Source organism: Colletotrichum higginsianum, chromosome 5, assembly GCF_001672515.1.
Source record: "Colletotrichum higginsianum IMI 349063 chromosome 5, whole genome shotgun sequence".
NCBI lineage: Eukaryota > Fungi > Ascomycota > Sordariomycetes > Glomerellales > Glomerellaceae > Colletotrichum > Colletotrichum higginsianum.
In genome coordinates this window covers 4,352,336-4,365,320 of record NC_030958.1, presented here as the reverse complement: position 1 = coordinate 4,365,320, position 12,985 = coordinate 4,352,336, and the positions used below count along the sequence as shown (strand labels likewise).

Here is a 12,985-nt window from a genome sequence, read left to right as displayed (position 1 = left end):
ACGGCTGACCGCGACTACTGCCTTTCTAAGAAGCCCTCTTTGCCGCGACCGCAGCACCGCACCTCTCCCAGATATCCTTGCTCGTCAGGACAGTCGTGACAAGCATGGCGACGCCCACGGTGCCCGGCTGGACGTTCACCCAGCCCAGGACGACGCCGGGGATGAGGCAGTCCAACGAGTCCGAAAAGACCTTCCGCCCGAGCGACTTGACCTGGAAGGCCACGTGCCGCCTCCACCTCTTCCTCTCCTCCCGCCTCTTGACCACGATGGCCCTGAGACGAGCACGCTCCGCCTCCCAATCCAGCGGCTCCTCGCCGTCTCCGTCCTGCTTCTCCCCATCTTTCTCCTTCTTCTCTCCGGCATTCTTGTCACCGTCCTTCCCGGCCTCCTCACCGGTGCCGTACCCGTGCCCGTGCTGCGGCACGGGCGCATACGCAAACGCCTTCAGCATCCGCGTCAGGTTCGCCAGCACGCCGCACGCCAGCGCGAGCAGCCAGAACCGCTGGGCCTCGACGTTGAGCGCCGCCGTGCGCTCGGCGCCGAAGAACTCGAGCCGGGGGACGCCCAGCAGGTCCGGAAGCGTCAGGGACTCGAGGCCGCCGTAGAGACCGAGGAGAGTGAACCGGAGGATGTCGAGCCATGTCTCGAGGCCAACGGCGACGCCGCCGCCGTTTTTACCCTGTGGGGTGCCTGCGGGCGGGACCGGTGACGATGACGACGGGGTGGAGGTGTATATGTTGTACGACGCGCCGAAGGAGTTGAGAAACCAGAAGAAGCGGATGAAGCGGCGGGTCAGGTTCAGGTGGCCCCGTAACGGGCCGAGGGCCTCGAGGAAGGGCGGGTACGGAGCGCCCGGGGCCAGGAGGAGAAGGGAGACGAGGGACGGGTACGCGCCAAAGATTGCGGTGAGGGCTTGGAGGCCGCGGAGAATGCGCTCGAGCCCGGCTGTGATCGTGTCAGTGTCATGTGAAGATGAGAGTGAGTGGTGAAAGAGGGCAGTGAAGGTGGCTGGGTGAGCAGGAGGTGCGCCGGCCGATATGAGTAATGTTCCAACAGCTCGGCAACCCATCAGAGGAAGAAGAGTGACCGGCTTTCGGTCCTGGCATAAATAAACGGTAATGGGGGATGTGAAGGATGAGACCAATGGGGTGAGATTAACTTACCACTGTCGGATCCGAAGGCCACGAACTGATCATATCCGAACGAAGTCATTTTCCAAAGCAAGAGAGGTACCCCCGAGCGAAAGGGGAAAAAAATAAAAGACTAAGAATAAGAGACCGAGTTCCAAATGGATAATGATACAATGAAATCGGGTCCCGAATGCGCTGGTGTTCCGACCGGCCGCGGGGGTGTGGAGGAATTTGATGTTGAACGACGGACGGGGGGGCGGTCAGAGGTCGGCGTCGTGACAAAGAACCGCTCCATCCGCCGTCCTCGGAGGTTCTTTGAATCGGGGTCGGGTCCAGCCAGCAGCATGAAACTGAGCGGCTGTCCGGATGTGTCGGCCGAGATAATCCTGGTTGTTGTAGCGCCAGCACCCCAGAAGGGGGGTGGGTGCGAGTGCAAGCTGAGAAATCCGATGGCCTCATTGGATAACATTTTTTTGGGGAGCTTAACGCCGAAATCTAAACATTGAAGAATGCATGTCAATTATTCTCAAGACCGCCAATCTCCCGCCCATGACTTGCATCTGTGGCAGTAAACAACCCGACCATGTTGAGTGGAGAAAAACCACTGATTCATCACCGATGTCACTCATGGTTGAACGAAGAGTTGTCGTGAACAAATGAACTCCAGCACATTAAGGGCTCTGCTAATGTACGATACTAATATATACAAGCCCTCAGGCGCCAGTCTACAAAGCAGCATGCAAAAACCTCGGCCTTTTACTGTCCTGGCGAAACCAACTTGCCCTGAGCCCGGGCATCAGACGCCCAGCCACCACCCAAGGCGTTGGCGCCGCCGTTCTGCGCGGCGTACTCCTCCATTCTCTTCTCCAGCTCGGGGCGGAAATGTCTGATGAGACCCTGAAGGGGCCAGGCGAAAGCCTCACCAAGAGCTGAAAGACAGAAGTGTTAGCGCTGGAAATCGTTGACGTCATGACGAATACATACCGCAGATGGTGTGGCCCTCAACCTGCTTGGTGAGCTCCTGAAGCATGTCGATCTCGCGTGGCCGGCCCTGGCCCTTCTCGAAGCGCTTCATGATCTGGTCCGTCCACTTGCTACCCTCTCTGCAGGGCGTGCACTGGCCGCAGGACTCGTGGGCGTAGAAGTGGGAGAGACGGCTGATGGCCCGGACAACGTCGGTGCTCTTGTCCATGACAATAACGGCGGCAGTACCCAGACCGGACTGGCTGTCCTTCAGGGCGTCGAAGTCCATGAGCTGGTTGTCGCAGACGTTCTTGGGCAAGATGGGCGTGGAGGATCCACCGGGGATAACGGCCAGAAGGTTGTCCCAGCCGCCACGGACACCGCCGCAGTGCTTGTCGATGAGCTCGCGCAGGGGTATCGACATCTCCTCCTCGACGGTAACAGGGTTGTTGACGTGACCGGAAATGCAGTAGAGCTTGGTTCCCTGGTTACGCTCGCGGCCAAAGCCGGCGAACCAGTTGCCACCACGTCTGCAAATGGTAGGGGCGACGGCGATGGTCTCGACGTTGGCGACGGTCGACGGGCAGCCGAAGAGACCGACGGCGGCGGGGAAGGGAGGCTTGAGGCGGGGCTTTCCGGGCTTGCCCTCGAGGGACTCGATAAGGGACGTCTCCTCACCGCAGACGTAGGCACCGGCACCGCGGTGGATGAAGACATCGAAGTCGTATCCCGAGTTGCATGCGTTCTTGCCGATCAGACCATCCTTGTATGCCTCGTTGATGGCGTTTTGGAGGACAGCGGCCTCCTGGACGAACTCGCCGCGAATGTAGATGTAGGCGGCAGTGGCGTTCATGGCTCGGCCGGCGACGAGGCATCCCTCGATGAGCTTGTGGGGGTCCTTTCGCATGATCTCGCGGTCTTTGCAGGTTCCGGGCTCGCCCTCATCGGCGTTGACGACCAGGTATCTGGGCTTGTCGTCCTTGTCCCAATCCTTGAAGTTCATGAACGACTGCGCGGGGTGCCAGTTGCGTTAGCCCGTGTCCCCGTTCTTCTGTCCCTTGATTGTGCCGCGGCAATTGTTCAGCAGCCTGCAAGGTGGCAACCTACCCATTTCAGTCCCGAGGGAAAGCCGGCGCCTCCACGGCCACGGAGACCCGAGGCCTTGACCTCGCTGATGATCCAGTCGTGTCCCTTAAGAATGATCTCCTTCGTCTTGTGCCAATCGCCCATCTTCTTCGCCGAGGCCAGCGTCGGGGGCAACCGACCGTAGAGATTCTGGAAGATGCGGTCCTGATCCTTGAGGCCGCCGTATGTTCGAACCGTCGCAAAGTTTCGCGCAGCCTGCGCGGCCTGCGCGGGTAACCGCCGTGGAGTAGCCATCGTGGGCGTTGGGGGTGGTGTTTGGTGGTGGATGGAGGGTGTCGGTCGGAGGAATTCGCCGTCGTGGAACGAAGCTCTGCTGCACCAAGTCGATGATGCTTATTTCCAATTGGCGTTGATTGGCCAATGCGGGCCGTTTGTCAGCTAAATCATCACGTGATGTTGATCCATGCATCAACCGGGGTTATGCGTCGTAGCAGCTATCGACGGCCGGCGCAATCGCCCCACGGAACGGCAGGAGCACCTCCCATCCCATCCCGTCACTAACATCGAAGACGACCTTCAGAGCACGAGCTCGGTCCCGCGTTGTCATCTTCACCAAGCATGTAACATTCACCTTGTGCGTATCAAATCTTCAGGGGTGGAGCAACCCAGTATACACGTCACCATGTCGTCTAGCAAGCGGCATTCTATGCTGCCCGCCGTCTCCAACACCGGCCCGCGACCGCCAGTCAACTTCTCTTCGTCTCTCACCGTCGCCGACAGCGCCATTCTTGTCGGAACCCACTCGATCACGATTCAATCCGAAAGCGTTCTACACCCCCGGTCCAAGCTTGAATCTACCAATGGCAGCATCCTCATTGGGCGACGGTGCATCATCCACGAGCGAACCCACATTGGCGCGGTTGGCAACGACGATGCCAGCGGAGGTGTTCTTCTCGGAGACTACGTGGTCGTAGAAGTTGGCTCGGTTATCCAAGCTGGCGGCACGGAGATTGGGACAGATACCGTCGTCGGAGTCCGATCTCGGATAGGGAGTGGTGCCATCATTGGCAAGGTTGGTTTGCCGTTTCCTATGATGAGTGGAGAGAGTCTGACTGCCCGCAGAACTGCACGATATCACCCCTGACCGTTGTCAAGGCCGGCGAGAAGATTCCAGACTACACGGTCGTGTACTCCAACGGCCAGCGACGGACGGATAGACGAGGAGTTGCAGACCTCAAGCACAAGGCGCAGGCGCGGCAGATTGATGTGCTCAGGAGACTTATACCCAATAAGGCCGAGAAATGGCTGAGCTGAGGACCACACTACAATGATACCCCCTTGGTTCAATCCGGACTCGGGATTTCTTCCGAAACAACCCGGGGACCCTATGCTAAATTCCATGGGCTGACTGTACTGACCAGTGATTATACTCGGTTCTCTTGGCCCTGTCCAGTGACGGGTCGAAAGTTAGATACGTGTGTCCCTAATCAGGAACTTTCATTTTAACCGCAACACCAAGTGGTAAACAAACTGGCAGAGTTTGCCAAGGCAGTTTTAGATCCACTCTGAGCTCGTAGGGTTGAGCTCTGGACATTCACTTCTGCTTTACTGTGCTTATGGTCCTTATGGTCTGCTTGGAGGATCTTTTGAGCTGTCAAGTGACCACTCGTATTCTTCACTTGGACTGGGACAGCGTCGAGTATTCCGTCACCAGCAGATGTAGCTTGGCTTGGACTTCAGTGTCCAGAAGTCTTTAGCTTCATTATGAGATGAGTTTGCCTGAAGCCTAGGAAACCCCCCTCTCTATAAAGAGTTTCCAATACAACTTTTGTTGCTAATTGACCTTTTTGAAGGTCATTGGATTTTAGATTGACAAGTTTAACATACACACACGCTCCTGAATGCCCTCAGCTAGCGATCTTAGCAAGATGTGATTGAGTGAGTGTGATTTATCCAAAGTCCAACAACTTTGAGCACCATGTGATTCATCGTGACTGCTGCTCTTGGCCTCTTGGTTTTCTCCACTGGCCTGGTCTATATAAAGCCCAACCGCTGGGCCTCATCGGCTGCTTGCTATTCCACTCGCACACACCTTTCTTTACCCAACCCTCGGCCTCACTTTTGCTCCAGGAACTCAGCTTAAAATTACACATACCTCAAGTATTATAGTTATTGCCCCAGGATTGTCTCTACTAACTCTAATTGCAGGTGAAAGCGCCGCCTGATCATGGCACTTCCCGAGACACAGAAGTCTAGGGACGCCAGAGGGTATAATCGATCCCAGGTCACCATCCAAAAACGCGAAAGAGAAGTGGTAGAGCTTTTTGATAGCATCAGCCAGATCACTCACCAAGACAGGAAGCGAGTTCAGCAACGCAGCCCCACTGAGACTGACGTTTCTATTAAACTGCAAAAGACTCTTGCCAGGATTGCGGAGCTTGAGCGCCAAGAGGAGGAGGAACTCCAGAAAGAGCTAATGAAGGCTGAAGCAAGACGTGACGAGCTTGAGCGACGAGCACATCGAAAGAATATGCCTGGTAATACTGCCAGCAATGCTGCTACTAATGCTAAACGTCGTCTTCTGCAGCGCAACACAAACAACAATGCATCTAATTATGGTACAGTGCTTCTTCATGACCCAGCAGCGTTGCTGCCAGGAGATCCCAGCAATGCGGTGAAGCAGCTTCAAATTCAAATGCCTATAACAAAGGCTAATGATGCTTCATTGCGCCAAAGCCAGCTTACCAACACCCAGTTGCTGTCTTACTCTCAGCCAACCCAAAGTAGCACTGCCACTCGACAAGAACAAAAAAGCCTTGCCCAGGGCTCAAATGCCAACTCGCAAGTTCTGACACACCAGCGGCCTCTCCAAAAGATTCTACCTCTCCAAAACGTCACCTCGACGGGTCTTCAAGTGCAGCACCCCCAAAAGATGCCCAGAGAATCTTCCAAAGGCGACCCTCGGATCACCTTCAAGAAAGTCCACAGCCTGAACCGAATTGGTGATCGAGCCCCAACCCGCACCCAACGTCAACTAGCTGCCAACGTTGAGCCCAAGAAACATTCTCAGCATCTCCCAGTACACATTCATGTCCACAAATCTAAGCAACCCGAAGGCAAAAGAGATGACACGCTGCCAGGAGGAGACGGGGTTGGGGGTACGGCATCGAGCCAGGTTACACCATTTTGGGGTATCGTATCCCCGCCCCGGAGCTCTCCGCCTTTCCACTTCGAGATCACGCTTTCTGGACGAGACGCGGATTTCGTAGTCACAAACGGAAGAGAATCTTTGGAAGGCTCACTTGAGTCGGCAAGATGCGGCAGCTGTGGTCATTTCGGACATCGCCTCATCGACTGCATCTTTATGGACAAGAACGGGTTCGTCTCGGGATGTCCTCTCTGCAACGACAAGAGACACAGGTGGGACGACTGCAAGCGGAAGCATGAATTGTCGGAACGAGACGTGTACCATGTCGTCGTCCAACGGCGAGGCAACAAGCCCGCCATCGCTTCATCGCAGCCCTGGATCCAGCTCGTCGCCCGCGCTCAGCTCAAGATGTTCCGTGTGAGGGGCTCCACAACGGGCCCGTTCCCATGGACTGCCAAGCTCGCTCAGAGCATCAGAAACGGCAACTTCAGAACCAAGAAGAGTGTCATGCCCGTTCTTTTCCACGTGTGGTACAACTACCGAGATGACGAGGGCTCGGGTCCGAGGAACAGGTTTCTTGTGTCTGATCCCGTCACGAGTTCTCTGCGAGCTGTCGGAGTCAACGCTAAGAGGCTTATGAAATTGGAGGTTTGCTCTCCACAGTCGTGAGAAAGTGGTATCGGGAGCTAAGGAAAGGGAAAATAGGTAGTTTTCGTTCGCTCGCGCTCTACAGCTCGCCGTCTCTCAGAGTCTAAGCATGATGAACCCTTTTCCAAACAGAACTAATAGTTGTAAGTCAAAGACGCAGCTCTGTGCTAGAGCCTTTCAAGTATATCACGCATCTCAGTTGCATCAGGTATTTACTGCTCTTTTCAGGCTTGAGACTCCTCTGCTTCTGTCAACCATACGGGGACTGTGACAGCCAGCCTGCACAACCCCCGTCTCCCATAACACGAGCCTTGGTATCTTGTCCGTATGGACGAGAAGGCCGTCCCCGTCTGGACACAAAAGATCATGTGATTTGGGCAGTCTGTTGAAAGAAACACAGGTGAAAACTCTGTTGACCCTTTGCTTCCCCTATTGGCCTTTCTCCTTCATCCATCACCCATTTGTTTCCCTTCCTCTTCCTCTTTATCCATCACCCATCTGTTTCTCTGCTCTCCCATTGATCATCCATCCGTCTCTCCTCCTTGGTCATCACCCATCGGTTCCTCCCCCCCCCCCCTCGAGTTTCTTTCCGACCGACTCCGAGTCCATTTCCCCCTGTTATCACACCGATTCCGAGTACATCTCTGTTGTCATCACAATCGAACAGTCGACATGGAAGCCAACAAAAAGAAGGCGGGCCGAGAGCGCAAACCGTTGCCCTCCCGCCGAGGCGAGCAGCCCGACCGCGGTTCCTCGGGCCCCAAAGCCGGCAAGGAGCCCGCGATCTCTCAGCCAGACGAGAACGACGGGTCCTTACTTTCGCCTATCAACCTGAGTGCCGGCAGAATCGCCGCCACCAAACGGGGAAAACTCCACTTAGGGGTTCCAAGAGCTGAGCGAATGCCGGCCGCTTCAGTGGACCAAACACCCTCCCCAATCGACCTCACCTGGGAGTCCCATAAGCAGCCCCCCCAGAACCAGCCTAACCAGAATCGGGCTCTACAAAACCAGTCTCCTCAGAATCAGCTTCCTCAGAACCAACATCTCCAGAACCAACATCTCCAGAACCAGATTCTTCAGAACCAGCTTCTTCAGAACCGGATTCCTCAGAACCAGCTTCCTCAGAACCAGCCTCTTCAGAACCGGGCTCTCCAGAATCAGCATCACCATAATCAGCTTCACGCGAACCAGCTTCTCCTGAATCAGTCTTCTCAGAACCAGAATCCTCAGAATCAGGGTCCCCAGAATTTCCCCAATGTCGACATTGAAGCGGACATGGCGTCGCAGGCCCTTGGAAATGCAAGACAAGTGATGAGCACCATCAACGAGCTAGGTCATGTGGTCATGCTCGGGGCCCACCGTAGGGGAATCATCGAGAGAGATCTCTATGTTGCGACGGCGCAACGAATTGAATGTGAAAACATGCTAGAGCGCGAGAAGGAGCAGCACGAGCTGGATCGCCTCGAGCTGCTCGAGTACAAGTTCCAGACCAAGGCCCTCGACAGCCTGATCGCCAGTGAGAAGGAGCAGAAGAACGAACTGCGCGCGGAGCTCAAGGGTTTCAGAGCCACTCAGCTGATGGAATTGGCTGAGAAGACGCGCCTGCAGGCGGAGAACGCGAACCTCCAAGCTGACTTGAACGACGCCAGAGCCAAGATGGTAGAGACTGAGAACAAGGTTGCCCTCCACGCCGAGGGCTCCGAAAAGAGGCACAGCGAGATCCTCCACGCCATCGAAAAGAGGCCGGGAGCGTCCGCCGACTCCCAGTCCAAGACCCCGCCGCCCAAGAGAGCCCGCGTCGACTCGGCCGCCGTGGACGTCCCCGTCACGCACGTCTGGGACGACTATCTCGCCAGACTGAACTCCAACATGCGCAAGTTCGACGTCGTCCGGGACCCCAGCGACGAGAAGTCTCCGACCTACCAGTACATCTTCCTTGAGATCGCCGCGATTCTCAGCACCAAGCGCTGCACGCCCAAGTTCGAAAGCTTCCTCGAGTACTCGAGACCGGGCGAGACGTACTGCCTCCTCCAGGTGCTCCACGAGGTCGAGGTCGGAGAACAGGCCAACCCCCTTACGGGAGAGAGCTGCAACGGCCATGAGGACATGGGAGAATGTCTGAAGGTGCAGTGTCATGAGGCGGACGGTGACGAGGGGAAGAAGAAGTATACCTTCCTCTCCTTCGACTCGAACAAGTCGGTTTCCAACTGAGATGGGTTTAAACGTTACTCCTGCTTTATGATTGATTAAAAACATAGCTATGGGCGGTACTATAGGGTGACGCGTTGGCGTGTTGCCCGCGGGAACAGAGTGGTATTCTGATGGAATGGCGTATAAGGGACAAAAGGACAACAAAAAAAGAGGTCAAGAAAACCGGAAGGGAAAGAAAAAAAAGTGGGTAGGAAAGGGTGTGGAAAGAATGTAAGATTAGTGTATAGGCCGTCTTCAATACTGTATACGACAGAGTGAATACCTCATACGTGCCATCCGGAGGGTGACGATCCTTGTTAGCCCAAACGCTCGTGACCTGACATGGTCTTGCGAGGCCTGTCGCTTGCCTGGTCATCGGGCGAGCGCTGAAGGCTTCTCTCGCATCAAGTAAACCATCACCGGCGGCTTGTCACTGTCTGCTGAGGCAAAAGACTGCCTTTCACCTGGAGCTCCTCGTCGATACGTAAGGAGAATCTATTTCATAGAATGTCATCTGTGGGCCTGGCTAATGAATGTGCCATTGAGAGCGTAAGGTACAATTATTTTGTTCACACTCTGATTGTTCTGGTTGTCATAATTTCTTCCGGAAAGGTAAAAAAAACGGCAGCAGAAATCAGTCTTCGGCCTACAGTCTAGGCGACCAAACGTGCTGGCTCATTGCTTCTCAAAGCCGTTCACCACCTACTTCTGGAACGGCTCTAGCTTGGCAGATATCCTGGGGGCTCTTGAAAACAAGCGATTCCACTAGTAACACTTACCTTGCCTAAAATATTCCGCTGGACTCATGCGTTGTTCGTTCGCTCGGCATTTGCCCTTCAGCCAGGGGAAAGTGAGACGCGCGAGCAGCAGGAGCAACACATGGGGAGCCGCGCCCGTAGGTGTTTGGAAGCCTAACCTGCCTTGGAGACTGCATTCATTTTTAGCAAGCGTGCAGGTATCTCTTCCTCCCTGTCTCCATCTTTTGGGTCGGCAGCGTCTCAATTCCCTTCAGCACAGCACTCGGCCGATGCTGTCTTCAACTTCTGTCAACAACACCTCGCCATAGGCTATTCATCTTGGACACATACTCCTCTTGTTTCGTCCATCCACCATCCATCCTCCTTCAACCGAGTTTCCATATCACGCCAGGGATCGACATCAAATTTGGTTTGCAAGCAATTGAAAAACGTTATTCTTCGGAGCGGGCTACAGGCAACAACGACCGCATCTGCTCGAGAAGTCACCAGTAAACGGGGGCGGACCCTAGTTCGACGACACACAAGATCCATACGATGAACAGGGACGAGATGGGGACCTTGGACGTTAGTCTAGGCTGCCTCGAGGCCTACGTCGACTCCATCGTGGGCCACTTCAGGCATATCGTTGTTCGCGACATGCATGGATTCGGCGGCGTCGTTCCCTCCTGTATTTTTCCGGGGGTGTTTGACGAAGAAAAGCAGCGGTTCGAAGTCGCTGGCAAGGGCGTGATCGGCCAATACTACGAAAAGTTAAATCCCGACCAAGGCTTCGGCTTCAGAACCACGGTCTTCGCGGCTGTGAGCTTCATCGACAAGGCCAGCTTTAATGAGCACCTCGATCGAAACGACCAAGATAGCACGACGCCATTCATACTCCAAAGACGTCTCTACAACCCTTGATGGATGGATAGCACAATCTGGCCATCATTCCCAGATATGATAGATGATGGAAAAGCTGTTGCGTCTGTTGTGTAAACGAGGATGGCCGGACTCTGATGTAGAATGTGTACAGGTCAGGATGGGACGGTGGGAGATGCAGCTCGAAAGACCGGACAAAGCAGGCTATTCGGCTAGTCATACCATGAACTAATAGAAATTCAGACAAAATCCGTCGCATTGCACTTCCTACCATCATATTCGCTGTCGTCCCAGGCCGTCTAAGTTATTGCACCTGGTACCTTTCTTGATATGCCGTTCGGGAAAGATGCGAAAGGAACAAGCCTGATAGATGGCGTTTGCCGAAGAAGACTCGGGTTCTAGGTGCTCTGGGAGCTTCGGTGACATGGGATCTTAAGATGGTTCGCGATGCGTCCAAGGTGTAGAAAGGCGCATGGATCTGGAGACGAAGTAGTGTCCTACCCTATTGGTGCGTGTCGTGTCACCAAGAGCACGGCCGGGCGGCCGGGGCATCCGTCGGGGGGGCCCGATGATACCCACTTTCCCCAATCCCCGACTCCGGTCACACCCTCAGCTCCGGCGCCGATTGTCCACACCAAGCACTCAAACAGGCCGAACGTCAGGTTGGTCTCTCACGGAGTTGCCGACGGTCCGTCCTCCTCTGCACACGCAGACACCTTCACTGACCTTTCTGCGGGTTTCCAAATGGATATACATCAACGGGAACCCCTGCGAGGACGACTGGAGAAAGGAACACTCGGGGCCAGTGAAAATCCGGGGGCGGCGCCTTGACTTTTATTTTTATCCCTTGCAATCAATCAGTATTGACGTCGAGTTTTCATTCCAAAACCTCTCTCACGGGCATCTCCACCTCACTCATCAAACCTCATCACCGCCATTTCTCGCTCACTCCCACCCAATCATTCTCATTCGCCCGCATCGTCATTCACAACTTGCTCTCACACACATTTCACGAGAATCAGATCCACACACCCCAATCTCGCCCAAGCGGCCTGTCCCCCCCCCCCCCATCCCCGCCAAGATGAGCAGCGCACAGCAGAGGAAGCACGACCCGCACGTCCACCACCGCGTCGGCCAGCTCGTCGAGCCCAACTCGGACGGCTACGTCGTCCGCCGCTTCCCGACCGACCACGTCCACATCTACGGCGACGACCCGAAGAACCTCGAGGTCCCCGGCAGCTCGGGCCCCTTCAACCTCGTCCACGTCCGCTGCCACGCCGCCCCCGCGACCGCCGCGGCGGAGGGCCAGAAGGGGCCCTCGTGCCACACCGACTCCCTCGTCATCGCCGTTCACGGCAACTGCCCGCCGCAGAACAGCCCGGACCAGCCGCCGACGAGGTCCGCCGTCGGCGTCCACATCGGCGTTGGCAACATCGCCAACCGCGCCTGCCGCGTCCCCGACGCCGCGGACCGCGGCCACGTCATGCTCGACACGGACGGCAGCGACCCGCGTGGCCGCCCCCAGCACACGCAGCAGCGCGCCGACCTGTACGCCGCCATCGCGGGGCTGATGGAGGCCGCGCGCATCGCGAAGCAGGGGATTCTGTCGCCGGCGCCGACGCCGGCGCACCGCAGGGCCGCGGCGGCGAACCCTTTCAAGCTGCACCACGTCGTCGTCAAGAGCGACTCGGCATACCTCGTCGAGGGCGTGGCGGGCGGCCCCCGCGGCGAGGCCCCCCACATGAAGAAGTGGCTGGCCAACGGGTGGAAGAACGCGCGGGGCGAAAAGGTCAAGAACGAGGACCTGTGGGACAACCTGATGCTCACGATGATGTCGCTGGGCCAGCTCGGCGTCGCGGTCGAGTTCTGGCAGGTGGCCCGCAAGGCGAACCGGGAGGCCGAGAGGCTGGCGAGGCTGGCACTCGAGCAGGACGTCAACTTCTTCGATGAGAAGGGCATCTTTGGCCAGGAGGAGCACAAGGACGATAGGGAGGAGACGAAGAAGCAGCAACAGCAGCGGCGGCGGCAACAGCAGCCAGAGACGGCTGGGGACGAGTTGGTGGCGGTGGAGTGATCTTACTGGGCAATAGACACGGCACGCAAGTTGCTGCAAAGAAGAAAGGAAAAGGAGAAGAAACCAGAAAGAGGTGTCAAAATATACGGATTCTATAGGCTCGGATATAAACAGGACCTTTCTCTTCACG

The 12,985-nt window shown here is 56.1% G+C and overlaps 7 protein-coding genes across 7 annotated transcripts; 5 read left to right on the top strand and 2 right to left on the bottom strand.

Moving 5' to 3' along the window:
• Positions 1 to 25: 25 nt before the first annotated feature.
• CH63R_08174 (AoPex11B) lies at positions 26 to 1,212 on the bottom strand (the record flags this gene model as incomplete). Its single annotated transcript, XM_018303148.1, has 2 exons — positions 26 to 945; positions 1,164 to 1,212. 2 exons carry the CDS (start codon positions 1,210 to 1,212, stop codon positions 26 to 28), a joined length of 969 nt encoding a protein of 322 aa, XP_018157926.1.
• Positions 1,213 to 1,886: 674 nt separating this feature from the next.
• Positions 1,887 to 3,473, bottom strand: CH63R_08173 (NADH-ubiquinone oxidoreductase 51 kDa subunit; the record flags this gene model as incomplete). Its single annotated transcript, XM_018303147.1, has 3 exons — positions 1,887 to 2,059; positions 2,115 to 3,102; positions 3,201 to 3,473. 3 exons carry the CDS (start codon positions 3,471 to 3,473, stop codon positions 1,887 to 1,889), a joined length of 1,434 nt encoding a protein of 477 aa, XP_018157925.1.
• A 388-nt stretch (positions 3,474 to 3,861) lies between these two features.
• CH63R_08172 (Transferase hexapeptide domain-containing protein) lies at positions 3,862 to 4,493 on the top strand (the record flags this gene model as incomplete). Its single annotated transcript, XM_018303146.1, has 2 exons — positions 3,862 to 4,251; positions 4,302 to 4,493. 2 exons carry the CDS (start codon positions 3,862 to 3,864, stop codon positions 4,491 to 4,493), a joined length of 582 nt encoding a protein of 193 aa, XP_018157924.1.
• Positions 4,494 to 6,111: 1,618 nt separating this feature from the next.
• On the top strand, positions 6,112 to 6,996 carry CH63R_08171 (uncharacterized protein; the record flags this gene model as incomplete). The annotated part of the gene is made up of 1 exon (XM_018303145.1): positions 6,112 to 6,996. One exon carries the CDS (start codon positions 6,112 to 6,114, stop codon positions 6,994 to 6,996), a length of 885 nt encoding a protein of 294 aa, XP_018157923.1.
• Positions 6,997 to 7,647: 651 nt separating this feature from the next.
• Positions 7,648 to 9,186, top strand: CH63R_08170 (uncharacterized protein; the record flags this gene model as incomplete). The annotated part of the gene is made up of 1 exon (XM_018303144.1): positions 7,648 to 9,186. The coding sequence occupies one exon, from the start codon at positions 7,648 to 7,650 to the stop codon at positions 9,184 to 9,186; it is 1,539 nt and encodes a 512-aa protein (XP_018157922.1).
• Positions 9,187 to 10,457: 1,271 nt separating this feature from the next.
• Positions 10,458 to 10,823, top strand: CH63R_08169 (uncharacterized protein; the record flags this gene model as incomplete). The annotated part of the gene is made up of 1 exon (XM_018303143.1): positions 10,458 to 10,823. One exon carries the CDS (start codon positions 10,458 to 10,460, stop codon positions 10,821 to 10,823), a length of 366 nt encoding a protein of 121 aa, XP_018157921.1.
• A 1,039-nt stretch (positions 10,824 to 11,862) lies between these two features.
• On the top strand, positions 11,863 to 12,855 carry CH63R_08168 (Ribonuclease; the record flags this gene model as incomplete). Its single annotated transcript, XM_018303142.1, has 1 exon — positions 11,863 to 12,855. One exon carries the CDS (start codon positions 11,863 to 11,865, stop codon positions 12,853 to 12,855), a length of 993 nt encoding a protein of 330 aa, XP_018157920.1.
• Positions 12,856 to 12,985: the final 130 nt, after the last annotated feature.